General features: G+C 45.8%; 1 protein-coding gene across 1 annotated transcript in view; it reads right to left on the bottom strand.

Moving 5' to 3' along the window:
• CCDC12 (coiled-coil domain containing 12) overlaps nucleotides 1-14,497 on the bottom strand; it is a 51,203-nt gene extending 36,706 nt beyond the window's left edge. The window contains exon 1 of the mRNA XM_082637233.1: nucleotides 14,354-14,497. Coding sequence (XP_082493359.1) covers nucleotides 14,354-14,464 — 111 coding nt within the window. The 5' untranslated portion in view covers nucleotides 14,465-14,497. The remainder of the gene's footprint in view (nucleotides 1-14,353) is intronic.
• Between the last annotated feature and the right edge of the window lie 98 nt (nucleotides 14,498-14,595).

Here is a 14,595-nt window from a genome sequence, read left to right as displayed (position 1 = left end):
GCTGCCTGTCTACTGAGGGGCTGGCATGAACTGGGACTCAGTAACATTCAAAACAAAAAAATTGGTTACTACTATTATTATTATAGTAACTACAACTATTATCAAGATGTGGGAAGTTAGCAGTATGGCTTATCAAGGACGCTGCATGCCAACCATTCACAAGGAAACAGTCTTCTTTCTAAAAAAACAAATGTCAAATAATAAGTAGTGCTGAGTCACTGATATCCATATGGGGGAAAAATCTTGACCTCTACCTCACACCATGTAAAAATAAATAAATTCCAGATGGACTGGCAATCTGAAGGTGAAAGGTAAAACAGTAAAACTTCTAGAATATAACATAAGAGAATATCATCATGACCCAGAGTATGCAACAATTTCCTTAAATAGGCCATAGAAGGTATTCGGGGGAAAAATTGATAAACTGGTCTACTTTAAATGAAGAACTTCTGTTCATCAAAGAATGCAATTAAAAGCAAGAAAAGTGAAGGCCCAGAGGCGGTAGAAGAGACAGTTGCAGCACACATACAGAACAAAGGACTCACCCAGGACTGGAATAAAGAACTCCTAAAAATCGACAGGAAAAAGTATCAGGCAATCCAATAAAAGGCCTGAACAGGTACTTCATATAAACAGATGAAAAGATACAGAACTCTATTAGTTAGGAAGAAAATGCAAATTTAAACCACAAAGGTGCCAGAGAGAACTCTCACATACACCGCTGGTGGGAGTGTAAAATGGTACAGGCGTTTTGGAAAACTGCTAGGCAGTATCTACCCTATATATGCCCTATGACCTAGCAATTCTACTCACAGGCATACACCCAGCAGACATATGTACATAGATTCACCAAGACATGCACAAGATTGGGTACAGCAGCATAATCCATAATAGCCCCACCCTGAAAATCTAGAGTGGAATGGATAAAATGCGGTGTATTCAAACAATGGAATACTGTACAGCAATAAGAATGAAGTAATGGCACACTCAATAAAATAGCCCACACAGATAATGATGAATGAAAGAAGCCAGATACAAGAGTATGTGCTGTATGATTCCATTTACATAAGGTTCAAAAGTAAGAAAAGCCAAACTCTGGTGTTAAAAGTCCCAAGGGGTAGATTACTCTTGAGATGTAAGCACCTGGGTGGGGGCAGGAAGGGGATTCTGGAATTCTGCCACGTTTCTTGATCTGAGTTACTGATTACATGGGTGTATTCACTTAGTGAAAATAACGGAGCTGATCTGTGTACTTTTCTTTCTGTATAATATACTTCAATTAAGAGGTTTTTTTAAAAAAAAATTTTAGCGCCATTTCATTGTTGTTAAAACAGAAAAACTGACATCCATTTAGAAACCAAAAATAAATCATGAAAACCTAAAGCGGGGGCTAATTCTGTCTAGATGACAGTAAGAAGTAAGTTCTCCAAAGAGAAGAATATCTCGGGGCCCCAAGCACACCAAGAAGACAGCTACCTGGACACCAAGAGGGAAGCACACTCCCTCACACCCTCCTGACTCTAGGAGACAAGCGAATACAACTGAGGGATTCACCATCAAGGTCACACAAATTCTTCTGTTGCAAAAGCTAACAGAAAGATTACACACCAGCTTGAATTTCAAGATTCCTTTGCTTTCCAATTCCTGTCCCCCATCAGTGGGGCCTTGAGAACACCTGGTTACATCTTGTAATGCCACAGAAGTCACCCGAAAGGGAAACTGAGGCCTGAATAACTGTGTCAGTGCAGTGGAGGAGCAAGAAAGAGGGATCTTGTCTTCTGGCTTCCTGTCTAGGGTCCCTTCTGCTACATGAGGCTGCCTCAGCCACCGCAGGTGAGCTAAACCGTAAAGGAGCCAGAACAGCTGTGCATCTACCTCGGGAAGCCCTACCCGCCCAGGGAAACTTATAAAGAGGTTCACCCTTTGCCCAGTTCAGTAGCTTCTCCCCACGATAGCAGAGCAAGCTGAGGGAAGGTCTCGTTCTATTCCCTGCAGCCCATGGCAAAGCCCCTCCCTGCACAGCTCCAAGGGGGAGGCTGCACCAGTTCCACCCCATCGGGAGGGCTCCACGGGACTCAGCCATGAGGTGGTGGGCTCCTCTGTGCCCATCTCCAGGAGGGCAGTCCTGTGTGACGTTGTACAGCCCCTGACCCTCTCTGGGTCTCCAGTGTCACATCTGTAAAGTAAAGGGGTCCTCACTGGGGGTAGAACAAGAGTACAGCAGAAAGAATAAACACACATACACACTTCTCATTTCTCAACACCTTTCTGCACCCACCACCCCACTTCATCCTCATCCTGGGGGGCCGGGGTTACCGTGGCCGGCTGAAGAAATGTAAGCTCAGGAACACGAGGAGATTTTCCTATCGGTCTCAGAGTTAGCAGAGTAGCAGGCAAGGTGGCAAATGCAATCTGCCTAGGCAACCCTGGTGCAGGGAACCTCAGAGAAGCCACCAGCCTGACTCAGAGGCAGCACTCAGTTCAAATGGGAGCAGCCCTCGGGGCCCGCCCGCCCACAGGGATGGGTAAGGGCAAAAGAGAAGGAAGCAGGAAGGCCGCCCGCTCCACAGCACTGGGCCAGCCCAGAGAGCCAAGCCACAGGGGCACTGGCTCAGCCTGTGCTACCTCTCCTGAGAGACCGGTGAGTCTTACCGCTGGGGTCCGGTGAGGCCTTGCTACAGTGGAAAGGAGGCCCAATTCACAGCGAGGCTGTGGTTGCCATGCTGCACCCCTATCCAGCCGGCCTGGACCCCACTGGCACCCTCCCCTCCCACACACACTTCCCTGAAACAGCTGGACCAAGCTTGCCTGCCACCTTGTCCTGCCCAAAGCCATCCCAGTCCTCACCTGGCTTCCCTCGGCCCCACTGCCCCCTCCCTCTAAGTTTCCTCTGCCAACTCCTCCGAAACGCCCGCAGGGCAAGCCTCAGGGCACTGATGGTGCCCCCAGTTCTCCCCCTTTGCTGTCTAAGCTCTGAACCCAGGGGCCCTCATCTAGCCCCACAGCTTCAAATCCTACTACACAAGCACCTCTCAACAGTCCAGATGCCCGCCTGCCAGCCTCTCTGCACTTAGATGTCTAATAGTCGTCTCAGGCCTAAAGTGACCTAAACTGGACTCCTGATTTCCCCTTCAAGACCACTGTTCCCTGGACTTATCTCAGGAACAGGCCCCACCATCCACTCAGCTCATTCACCTCACAGCCCATCTGTCAGGACGTCCCGGAACCCTGTCCGAGGGCCACTGCCTCACACCTGGGCTAATGCAGCAGCCTCCTACCGCCACACACTGTCAGGGCAAGGCACTGGTGCTCGCTCAGGCCTCCAGTGGCTCCCCATCAGAGGGAGGTCCAGCCCCTGCGGGCCCAGCCTCCCAGGGCCTCTCTACTCTCAGGCCCACCCTACGCCCCCAACCTTTGACTCTACTCCTGCCACACAGGGATTCTTTCTGCCCCTGAAACCAGCCAAGCTCCACCTAGCTCAGAATGCTCTTCCCTAGATCTTGGCATCCCACCCCTCCCACCCCCACCCCTCACTCCTACCCACTCTATCTCAAATCTCCCACTCATCGAGAGATCTTCCCAACCGAAGGCGGCTGTGCAGCACGCATGCGCACGCACACACACACACACACACACACACACACACACACAAACACACACACACCCCCAACACCCCCATCCTAGCCCTCACAAGTTATCTTCCCTGTTTACGTGTACTTTACTAACCACCTACTCCTCCCATGGAAGCCCCTGGAGTCAGGGAGGCAGTCTTATTCACAGGCTGGATCCCCAGGGCCTGGCACACAGCTGGTGCTCAATAATACTTGTTTGGTGGCTGGCTGCAGAGTTCCTGCAGTCAGAAAGGGCAGCTAATGCTCCAGGGAAAGGAGATGTTCTACTTCCCTTTGTCAAGGGAGAATGTCAGGGGAGTGATCAGAGATTTCCAGAAAAATAATGTATCAGAATCATCTGAGGAACTATAAAAATGCTTTGATTCTAAGATCCTGACAGGAGGTTTGGGATGGAGCCAGAGAACAGATTGCAAATTGTCTCCCCACATGATCCTGATGCACTGGTAGGTCTGAGGACCTCTGACTGAACCAACATCTTTATTTTGCAAATGAACAAGTCAGGGCCCTCCAAGCCGATGACTGAATCCAAAGTTTCAACACTGGTTCATCAACAGGTGTCTGTGCTGGGAGCCCAAACCTCCCACCCACAAGGTTCTCTCTCTCACTGGCTCTAAGACCTTAGGGTCTGAGCAGAGGTGGGGAAGAGGTCAGTCCTTAAGATGAATGGGAACTGCAAACCTCGTCAAGGTTGCAGCTCTGCAAATCCACTTTGATAATCTAACATTTTGCACTAAAAATGAATTCCACCTTCAAGGAATTAGGGCTAGGCTGAGTAAAGGCAGGGTACCAGGAGGATGTCCTCTTTGCTTCCATCGGAAACAGAGCGGGCTCCACCCACTGTCACTCAGCAGAGAGGGCTGGAGGACCACTTGACTTCCCTGCTTCCAAGAGGGCAGAGGATAAAGGACAGACACCCATGTTTATAAAAGGCCCATGGGCAAGATCTTGAGCTGGACACTTCTTGGACCTCTTTCTCTGGGCTCTTAGCTACTGAAGAGGTCAAAAGCCATGTCTAGGATAGGGAGGCTCAGAGTTTTGAAGATCTGCTTCTATCCCAAAGATGTGATGAATGGAACTGAGATTTGAACCACATTACCTGGCTCCAAAGCAGATGCTCTCCGCTAAGCCAGGCAGCTCCCACCAGGCAGCCTGATGGCAATTTCTGTGTGTGATGGGAAGGAGACCCCTTCCTGGGGGCCACTTGTTCCCAAGCACCTGGGGTTGAGGAGTAGAGAGGGATACAGGGCCAGGGACTAAGGGACCATCCAGGATTGGCAAGACGGCAAAGCACAGGCACAAGAGGTCCCTTCAGCCTCAGGTTTCCTTGTCTATTAAATAGGGAGAAACCAACACCTACCTCAAAGGGCTGCTTTGGGGACTGAACAAGTCACGAGATCCTGTCACAAACGGCCGTGTAAATGTTGTACTGCCAACCTGCAAAAGGCTGTCAACCCAAGAGGCAGTCACCTCCTCAAGTGACTTAGCAATTAGGCTGTTGGGCATGGGGTGTGGCCACATGGGGTGGGGACAGAGACAACTTCCTGAGAGGTGATCAGGACATGGACAAGTCAGACTCCCCCCAGCTCACTGGGCTCTCCTCCACCGCCCCCCTCACTGCCCTACTCTGCCCGCCCCCCACTTGCTAGCCCTTCCCTCCAGCTCCCTCTTCTGCCCCCAGCTGGCCAGGACCTTCCCCGGTGCACCAAAGTCAGAAAGTTTCAACGTGCTCCGCTTTGCCTGGGCACTGCTCCCACTCTCCACACGCACATTCCTTGAGTGGGAAGATCACAACTGTACCGCTGAATGGCCAGCATTTAACTGCACTGGGTGCACACACAGAAGGTCAGGGATATGCAGGTGCTGAAGACACCAGCCACGAAGACTGGCAACTTCAAAGCCCTCTGCCCCAACTCTAGGCCCCCCAAGACCTGGCTCTGTGGTGCAATGGGTAGCACATTGGACTTTTAGGCCCCCCAGGCTGATCTGATGGTCCCCTGGGTTTCCACCTGCCCACTCCCTCTCAGCTCTCAATAAATGGGAGTTAGGTAGAGACATGGTCTCTTATGAGATGGACTAGAGGAAGCAAGTCCTCCAGAGATGCACTATCCTATAAGACAGCCATAAGTCAAGTGTAGCTGTTCAAATGTAAACTAATTAAAATGGAATAAAATTAATGTCCTGTTAGCCACATTTCAAGGGCTCAAGAGCCACATGTGGCTTGTGGCTATGGCACTGGACAGCACAGATTATATGTAGAACACTGAACAGTCCTGCTCTGATCTCTAGAGCCAGGTAAAAAACAGGAACTGCTGTTGAACCTGAAAGCTGACAGCCAGACCTTGGCCCTGAGATCACACCCAACCCCTGAGGGGCTGGCCAGGCCGACAACCAGTCTCCCTGTCTCAGGGCAGAAAGAGACAGCCCAATCCAGGCCAAATGTAGGTAGAGCCAACAGCCAAGGGGCAAGTGTTTGTGCCAAGTGAATCACCTTCAGAAGCCACCATTTGGCTGCTGAGGAAGAGGTCAGAAAAGAAAGTGGCCTCACAGTGCCCTGCTGGATGGCATGGTAGAGAGAGATGCCACAGAACTTCACCTACAGCCTTGAACTATTCACCTACTCACCCAGCTTGGAACTTCTGGATGAGCATCAAGAAATGAGGTTCAAATACTGCAATACAGAAATATGTGCCCGGGCAAGCTGGCTGCCCTTGCAGCTGCAAGCCCTGGCTCCTGCAGAACTTGGCCACCAAAGCACCCAGCAGCACTTTCAGACCTCATCTGTGCCCCAATCCCTGCCAACTGCTTGCTGTCAAACCCTCTGGAGTATCCCCCACTCTCCCTTCTGTGCCCCTGAATGTTCCCATCTCTGAACTGCTCCCCTGGAACATTCCTCTCCAGCTATTTTAATACTCCCTTCCCAGTCCCATCCACCACAACTCAGCCCATGTTCCACTCTGCCTTCCCATGAAGCCTCCCTGGACCCAGCTTGGCTTTCCCAGGAAATGAACCCCAGGAGCACAGTCGAACATCGTATGTGGTCTTTCCACCTGTCAACCTGGGTTGGCTGACCTACAGGATGCTGCTACAAGCAGGGCTGTCCCTGCATAAAAGCCCCCTCTAGCAGGGGGTCTTGCTTGAGCTGGAATCCAGGAGAGTCACTTATGTTCCATAACCTCGGGCACCTGAACCTCTTCTTGTCTTGCCCCCTCTCAAATCAGTTGCATCAGATGGGCTAGCAAGGAAGCACTTTGTAAAACTGCTAAGCTGCACAACCATGATGGAGCTTTACTGCTGAATAATACACAGAAACTTCATGACTATAATTTTGAGTCCATCTGTCACAATCTCAGCACTGATTCCTCCACACTACACTAAATTATGTTTATAGTCTTGTGGGGGAGGAAAGGAAGATAACACCATGAGGAAAATCAACCTCATGCCCGAAACCCTGACGCCTCCTGCAAAACCATGTGCACAGAAGGTATCAATGAAGGCCCTGCACAGAGTCTAGGGGGCCAGCAGGGAGCCACCCCATGGGGCAGACAGGCACTCTCCATCAACAGGGGCAGGCTGAGGCAGCGCTCGACCCTGGAGTCTGTCCCACAGAGGCCTCGTCCTAACATCAGAAGACTGAACTAAAAGTGGGGCACCACTTCCTCCCTGAGGGAGGAGACCACTTGCTTCCTATCTGCCAGCAGTAGGTAGGCCATACTTCCTCCCCACTTACAGGTCCCACAAGAAATGACTGTGGACTGAAAAATTAACTCAGACTTTAGACCCTTGACTCTCTTTTCCCCAGGCATCCACCCCAAAAGTAACGTCACTCAAGAACTGTGGAGATTACATATGACACTAAAAACACAGGTAACAAAAGGTAAGAAAAGATAATTTGGACTTTATCAAGATTTTTAAAACTTTTGTGCATCAAAAGACACTACCAAGAGACAGAAAAGACAACTCACAGAATGGGAGAAAATATTTGCAAGTCCCATTCCTGATAATGGTTTAATATCCAGCGTATATAAAAAAATCAACAACTCAACAACAGAAAGACAAGCCACCCAATTAAAAAATGGGCAAAGGACATGAGTAGATATTTCTCCAGAGAACATATACAAATGGCAAATAAGCTCATAAAAAGATGCTCAACAGCAATAATCATTAGGGAAATGCAAATCAAAACCACAACAGTGGACTTCCCTGGTGGCGCAGTGGTTAAGAATCTGCCTGCCAATGTAGGGGACTGAGCCCACGTGCCACAACTACTGAGCCCGCGTGCCACAACTACCGAAGCCTTCACGCCTTAGAGCCTATGCTCCGCAACAAGAAAAGCCACCACAATGAGAAGCCCGTGCACCACAACGAAGAGTAGCCCCTGCTCGCTGCAACTAGAGAAAGCCCGCACACAGCAATGAAGACCCAAAGCAGACAATAAATAAATAAATAAATAAAATAATAATTTAAAAAACCACGATAGTGACATACCACTTCACACCTACTAGGAGAGCTATAATTATTTTTTTTTAAAGGAAAATCACAAGTGTTGGCAAGTATGTAGAGAAATTGGAACCCTCATGCATTGCAGGTAGTAGTGGAAAATGGTACAGCTGCTCTGGCAAACAGTTTGGCAGTTTCTCAAAAAGTTAAACACAGAATGATAAGCCATTCCACTCCTTAGGTATATACCCCAAAGAACTGAAAACAGGAACTGAAACAAATACTTATACACCAAAACGTACACCACTACACCAGTGACAGCATTAGTCACAACTGCCAAAAGGTGTCCATCAACAGATGACTGGATAAGCAAAATGTGGCACGTACATATAATGGAATATTATTCAGCCTTAAAAAGGAATGAAACTCTGTTACATACTAGAATGGATGAACCTTGAAAACTCTGGCTAAGTGAAATAAGCCAAACACAAAAGAACAAATACTGCAAGATTCCATTTATATGAGGCATTTACATCAGGCAAATTCAGAGAGACAGAAAGTAGGTTAGAGGCTACAAGGCGCCGGGGTAAGAGAGGAATAGGGAGTTCTTGCTTAATGAGTGCAGAGTTTCTGTTTAGAGTGATGAAACGTTTTAGAAATAGTGGTGACGGTTGCACAACATTGTGAATTATAGTTAATGCCAATGAAAAATGGTTAAATGGCAAATTTTATGTCATATAGATTTTACCATAATAAAAAAATACCAAAAAAACTGTGGCAAATAAGGCTACACCCATTCTTGTCAGTGGGAAGAAGGGCCAGAATCAGGACTAACTGGGATCTTAATCAGTAGGGATTAAGGCATGTAGATACGGGCAGCTTGGACTTAGGACCTATACTCTTTTTTTTTTTAAACTTTATTTATTTGTTTGTTTGTTTGTTTGTTTGTTTATTTTTGGCCACACCATGCGTCATACAGAATCTTAGTTCCCCAGCCAGGCATCAAACCTGTGCCCCCTGCAGTGGAAGCACGGATTCTTAACCACTGGATTACTAGGGAAGTCCTGGGCCTATACTCTTTTTCCACTATTGTTTTTTGGGGATGTAATTCATAAAACCTCAAGGAATCAGAAATTATATAGGAAAGCTTCTCAACTTGCCCCCACCCTGCCTCTGAGAAACCAGCCCAAGTCAGTGCATAAAGAGAGTCACCACCTGTTCTCATGGTCCCTCCTAACCCCAGCACTCTCCTGGGATACCGCCTCCTTATGTGACAAATAAAACCGCCTCCCATTTATTGGCCTTAGTGCTGCCACCTATAAATTAGCCCTCCTTCTTCCTTCTTCTCAAGGCTGTCATCAAGACCAGATAAGATAAGCCAGGCAGGCGGTATCATTAGCCATGTTAAATCTGAAAACACCGTTGCCTTTAATAAAGAAATTAAACTGCTAGAGCTACAGAGTAAAATAGGAGCACCATGTACTCCCCATCTCTCTTTCCTTCTTTCCTTTTCTTCATAACACCATCTCCGTCTAACACCAGATATACTTTGCTTGACCATCTGTGCCCCCAGCTAAATGGAAGCTGCTTGGGGCACAGACTTCTGTGTGCTTTGTTCACTGTGGTACCTCCAGTGCCTGAATCACTGGTGCACAGTAGGTGCTCAGTACACCTCTGTTGAAGGAACGGACTACTAGCTCTAATAACCCATTTTGAAACAAACCAAACAATATTTCATCACCTACTGCTAATGCACCATTGACACCACTGCATGGAAATCAAAGAGTCAACTACAAATTCTAACTTCGCTTTCTAAGCAGGAAAAGGACTATACGAGTGGAAAAATCAGCAGCTCCTAGATAACGCATGCCAAGAAAGGAAAAAGCTTCCAACGGAATCAAAATTGTGGCTTCACAGTAACTCTTGTTTCTTAAAATGAATGCAAGCGAACTCCAAAGGCCAGTGAGCTCTCAATTCCAAGAGGAAAGTCATGTGATTTCCAAATGTACATTTTTTAGAAATGAGTTCACAGCCATGAGCTTTCTGAAGTCAGAACTGTGAAGATTAAACCAATTAAAGTAGCAATCAGTATGCCAACAAACTGGATAACCTAGATGAAATGGACAAATTCCTAGAAACACACGATGTAACCAAACTGACTCATGAAGAAATAAAAAATTTGAATAGACCTATAATTAAAAAGACGACTGAATAAGTAACCAAAAACCTCCCGGCAAAGAAAAGCCCAGGGCCAGATGGCTTTACTGGTGAATTCCACCAAACACTTAAAGAGTTAACACCAAACCTTCTAAAACTCTTCGAAAAAAATGAAGAGAAGGAAATACTTCCTAAATCATTCTATAAGATCAGCACTACCCTTATAGCAAAGCCAGACAAGCTACAGATCAATATCCCTTATGAATACTGTTGCAAAAATCTTTAACAAAATACTAGCAAACTGAATTTAGCAGCATATTAAAAGGTTTATACTCCATGGCTAAGTGGAATTTACTTGTGAAATGCAAGGATGGTTCAACTTACAGAATTAATCAACATAATACCATAATAAAATGTAGGAAAAAAAACACACGATCATCTCAATTGATTAAGAAAAAGCATTTGATGAAATCCAATTCCCCTTCATGATAAAAACACTCAACACTAGAAATAGAAGGAAACTTCCTCAACATGATAAAGACCATATATGAAAAACCCATAGTGAACATCACACTCAATGGTCAAAGACTGAATACTCTTTCCCTAAGGTCAGGAACAAAACGAGATGCCTTCTTTCAACAATTCTATTCAATATGGTACTGAAAGTTCCAGCCAGAGCAATTAGGCAAGAAAACAAATAAAAGGCATCCAAATTGAAAGAGAAGTAAAATTATCTCTCTTCAATGATGACATGATCTTATATGCAGAAAACCCTAGAGTCCACCAAAAAAACAAAACAAAAACAAAAACAAAAAAACCCTGTTAGAATAAATAATAAATTCAGCAAAGTTCCAGGATACAAAATCAATGAACAAAAATCAGCAGCATTTCTATATGCTGGCAATGAACAATCTGAAAAGGAAATTAAGAAAACAGTCCGATTTACAACAACACTAAAAAGAACGAAATACTTTGGAATACATTTACCAAGGAGGCTAAAGACTTGTACAATGTAAATTAAAGAGTATTGTTGAGAGAAATTAAAGACTTAAATAAACATAAAGACATCCCATGCTCATGAATTGGAAGACTTAATATTGTTAGGATGACAATACTACCCAAAATGATCTACAGATTCAGTGCAATCCCTATCAAAATCTCAATGGTGTTCTTTGCACAAATAGAAAAATCTATCCTCAAATTCATATGGAATCTCAAGGAATCCCAAACAGCCAAAACAATCTTGAAAGAGAACTAAGTTGGAGGACTCACTCTTCCTGATTTCAAAACTTACTACAAAGCTACAGTAATCAAAACAATGTGATACTGGCATAAGGACAGACATACAGACCAATGGGACAGAATAGAAAGTCTAGAAACAAACCCTTGCATATATGGTTAAATGATTTTCAAGAGGGGTACAAAGAACATTCAATAGAGAAAGGACAGTCTTTTCAACAAACGGTACCGGGAAAGCTGGATCTTCACATGCAAAAGAATATACCGGATCCTTATGTTATATCATATACAAATATTAACTTAGAACGGATCAAAGACCTAAATGTAGGAGCTAAAACTATAAAACTCTTAGAAGAAAACACAGGGGAAAAGCTTCATGAACTTGGATTTGATGATGGTTTATTAGGTATGATACCAAAAGCAGGATCAACAATAGAAAAAGATAAACTGAACTTCATTAAAATTTAAAACTTTGTGCATCAAAGGACATTATCAGGAAAGTAAAAAGACAACCTTGGGAATGGGAGAAAATATTTGCAAATCACCCATCTGATAAGGGGTTAATATCCAGAATACATTAAGAACTCCTACAATTCAACAACTACCACCAAAAGCCAATTTAAAAATGGGCAAAGGATCGAATAGACATTTCTCCAAAGAAGATACACAAATGGCCATAGGCACATGAGAAGATGCTCAATATCACTACCCATCAAGGAAATGCAAATCAAAACTACAACCACAATTAGGATGTGTATAACCAACAAAACATAAAGAAAAAAAAAAGTGTTGGCAAGGGTGTGGAGAAACTGGAACCCTTGTGCATTGCTGGTGGGAATGTAAAATGATGTGGCAGCTATGGAAAACACGGCGGTTCCTCAAAAAGTTAAACACAGAATTACTGTATGATCCCAAAATTCCACTTCTGGATATATACACAAAAGAACTGAAAACAGGGACACAAACAGATATTTGTATACCCACTACTTACAACAGCCAAAAGCTAGAAGCAACTCAAATGCCCACTAACAGATAAATGGATAAACAAAATGTGGTATATACAAACAATGGAATATTATTCAGCCTTAAAAAGGAATGAAATTCTGACACATGCTGCAACATGGCTGAACCCTGACAACATTATGCTGAATGAATAAGCCAGTCACAGAGAGACAAGTAGTATATGATTCTCTTATACGAGATACTTAGAGTAGTCAAATTCCATGAGACAGAAAGAATGGTGGCTGCCAGGAACTGGGGAGAGAAGGGGAAGGGGAGTTATTGTTTAATGGGTACAGAGTTTCCATTTGGGATGATGAAAAGTTCTAGAAATAGTGGTTTAATTATATAACATTGTGAATATCCTTAATGTCACTGATTTGTACACTTAAAATGGTAAATTTTATGTTATGTATATTCTACTAAAATTTTTTAAAAAGTAAAGGAAAAAAATAGGTACATATTTTCAGCGCATTGAGAGAATCCCTCTTAAAAGGCCAGTTTTCCTAATAGCCTGGGGCATCCTTCCCATTGTAAGGGGGCCTGAGGATGCCATTTTGTCCTTTGTATTCTGCCCTCAAACCCAATTCCATAATCTGGACCCTAAAACCAAGGAAACAGCTCGGGTTGACTAGCTATTGTTTGAAAGGCTGAGGTCCTGAGCATCCCTAGGCCAAGCAGTTTGCAGGGATAACTGACAGAGCCGACAAATTGCCAACAAAAACAGAAGCCAATCCCGCTGGCCTTCACTTTCTATTACTTCCCCTTACACTTTCTCACAGGACACCAGGGAGCCATGCAGAAAGGAAACGGGCCAAACCAACCTGCCTGATTTTTTTTAGTTGGAAAATGGAGTCCCTGTTTCCCCCCATCCATTGCAGGTCTAGATATTTAGTATCCTTTGTATTTTGTACAGCTGAGGACAACGTTTTTGCCCACCCCAAAACAGCAGAACGAACAACGTCCATCCTCTGTACTCTATATACTCTTCAGGGCTCTTGCATACAGACAATCTAACAGATTATCCTGTTAGATCTCAAAATAACCCAGTGAGAATGAATGTTTAGGGATTGTTATCCTCCACTGGAGACATGAAGAAACCGGAGCTCATGAGATGAAGCAATTAGTCCCAAATCATACAACCCCAAGTGACAGGACCAGGGTTCGCACAGAAGTAGTGAACTTCAGAGTTCTCCTTCCTCTCGATTACTTCGGAAAGAACAACGAAGTAGAAATGGAATCAGACCATTCTGGTGTCAAACAAGACCAAGGAAAAATGTTTCCAAGTTTGGCAACTAATAGGACTAAATCCCCAAAGAAGAGCCTGGTAAAGAACTAAGCGCCCGCTTCTTTCCCTTAGGTCTACCCTAACCCAGACATGGATCTTTCCTTCTGGTTTTTTGTACTCAACGATCCAGCCGGGCGCCCAAGAGCAGTCTCGTACTGCCCTGCCCAAGGCGCTCTGGCACACAGCGGAGAGTCTGCCAGACTCGCGGTATTTCACCAGGGATGGGAGGCCGGCTGGTCATGGGAAAACGGAAGGTTCAGCGTGCTCAGACACGAACAAATCACGCCCAAACCAACGAGCATATGAAACTAAAACTGGCCCTGGAAATCCACACGGGAAACACCGGCCAGGAGCCAAAGGGCCTGCGACGCGTCGACCACTGCCCTACCATACCAACGCACGCGCGACAACACTAGCGCAAGCATAATACCGCTCTCGCAGACCCAGACTTGGGCGGGCGCCGACGCCGTGCGCATGCTCCAGCAGCGCGCATGCGCGTCCTCGGCAGTTGCCTTTTCCCAGTAGTCCCCTGCCCTCTCGCCCTGATCCCGAATCCAAACTCTGGGTACCTCAGCCACGGCTCTCACTCTGCATTCCTCACCTTGCGTCCGGTTTTCTCCCGTAGGGCCTTCAGCCGTTCCTTTCGCCGCAACGCCTCTTCCTCCAACCGGCCCACACCGGCCGCAGTAGCCGCCATCTTGCCCGCAGACATCCCCCCTCCCCCACTGTTCTCTTGTCCCGCAGCGCGCAGGCCCAAGGTGTTAGACGAACCCCTCACGGCCAATCCAGGGACGAGAATGGGAGAGCAGGAAGTCCTGAAAGCCAACCAATGCTGAGTTGCTA

The sequence above is a fragment of the Mesoplodon mirus genome, assembly GCF_964341445.2.
Source record: "Mesoplodon mirus genome assembly, chromosome: 12".
Taxonomy (NCBI): domain Eukaryota; kingdom Metazoa; phylum Chordata; class Mammalia; order Artiodactyla; family Ziphiidae; genus Mesoplodon; species Mesoplodon mirus.
The sequence above is the reverse complement of the archived record's forward strand: the minus strand, read 5'-3'. Positions and strand labels throughout refer to the sequence as shown.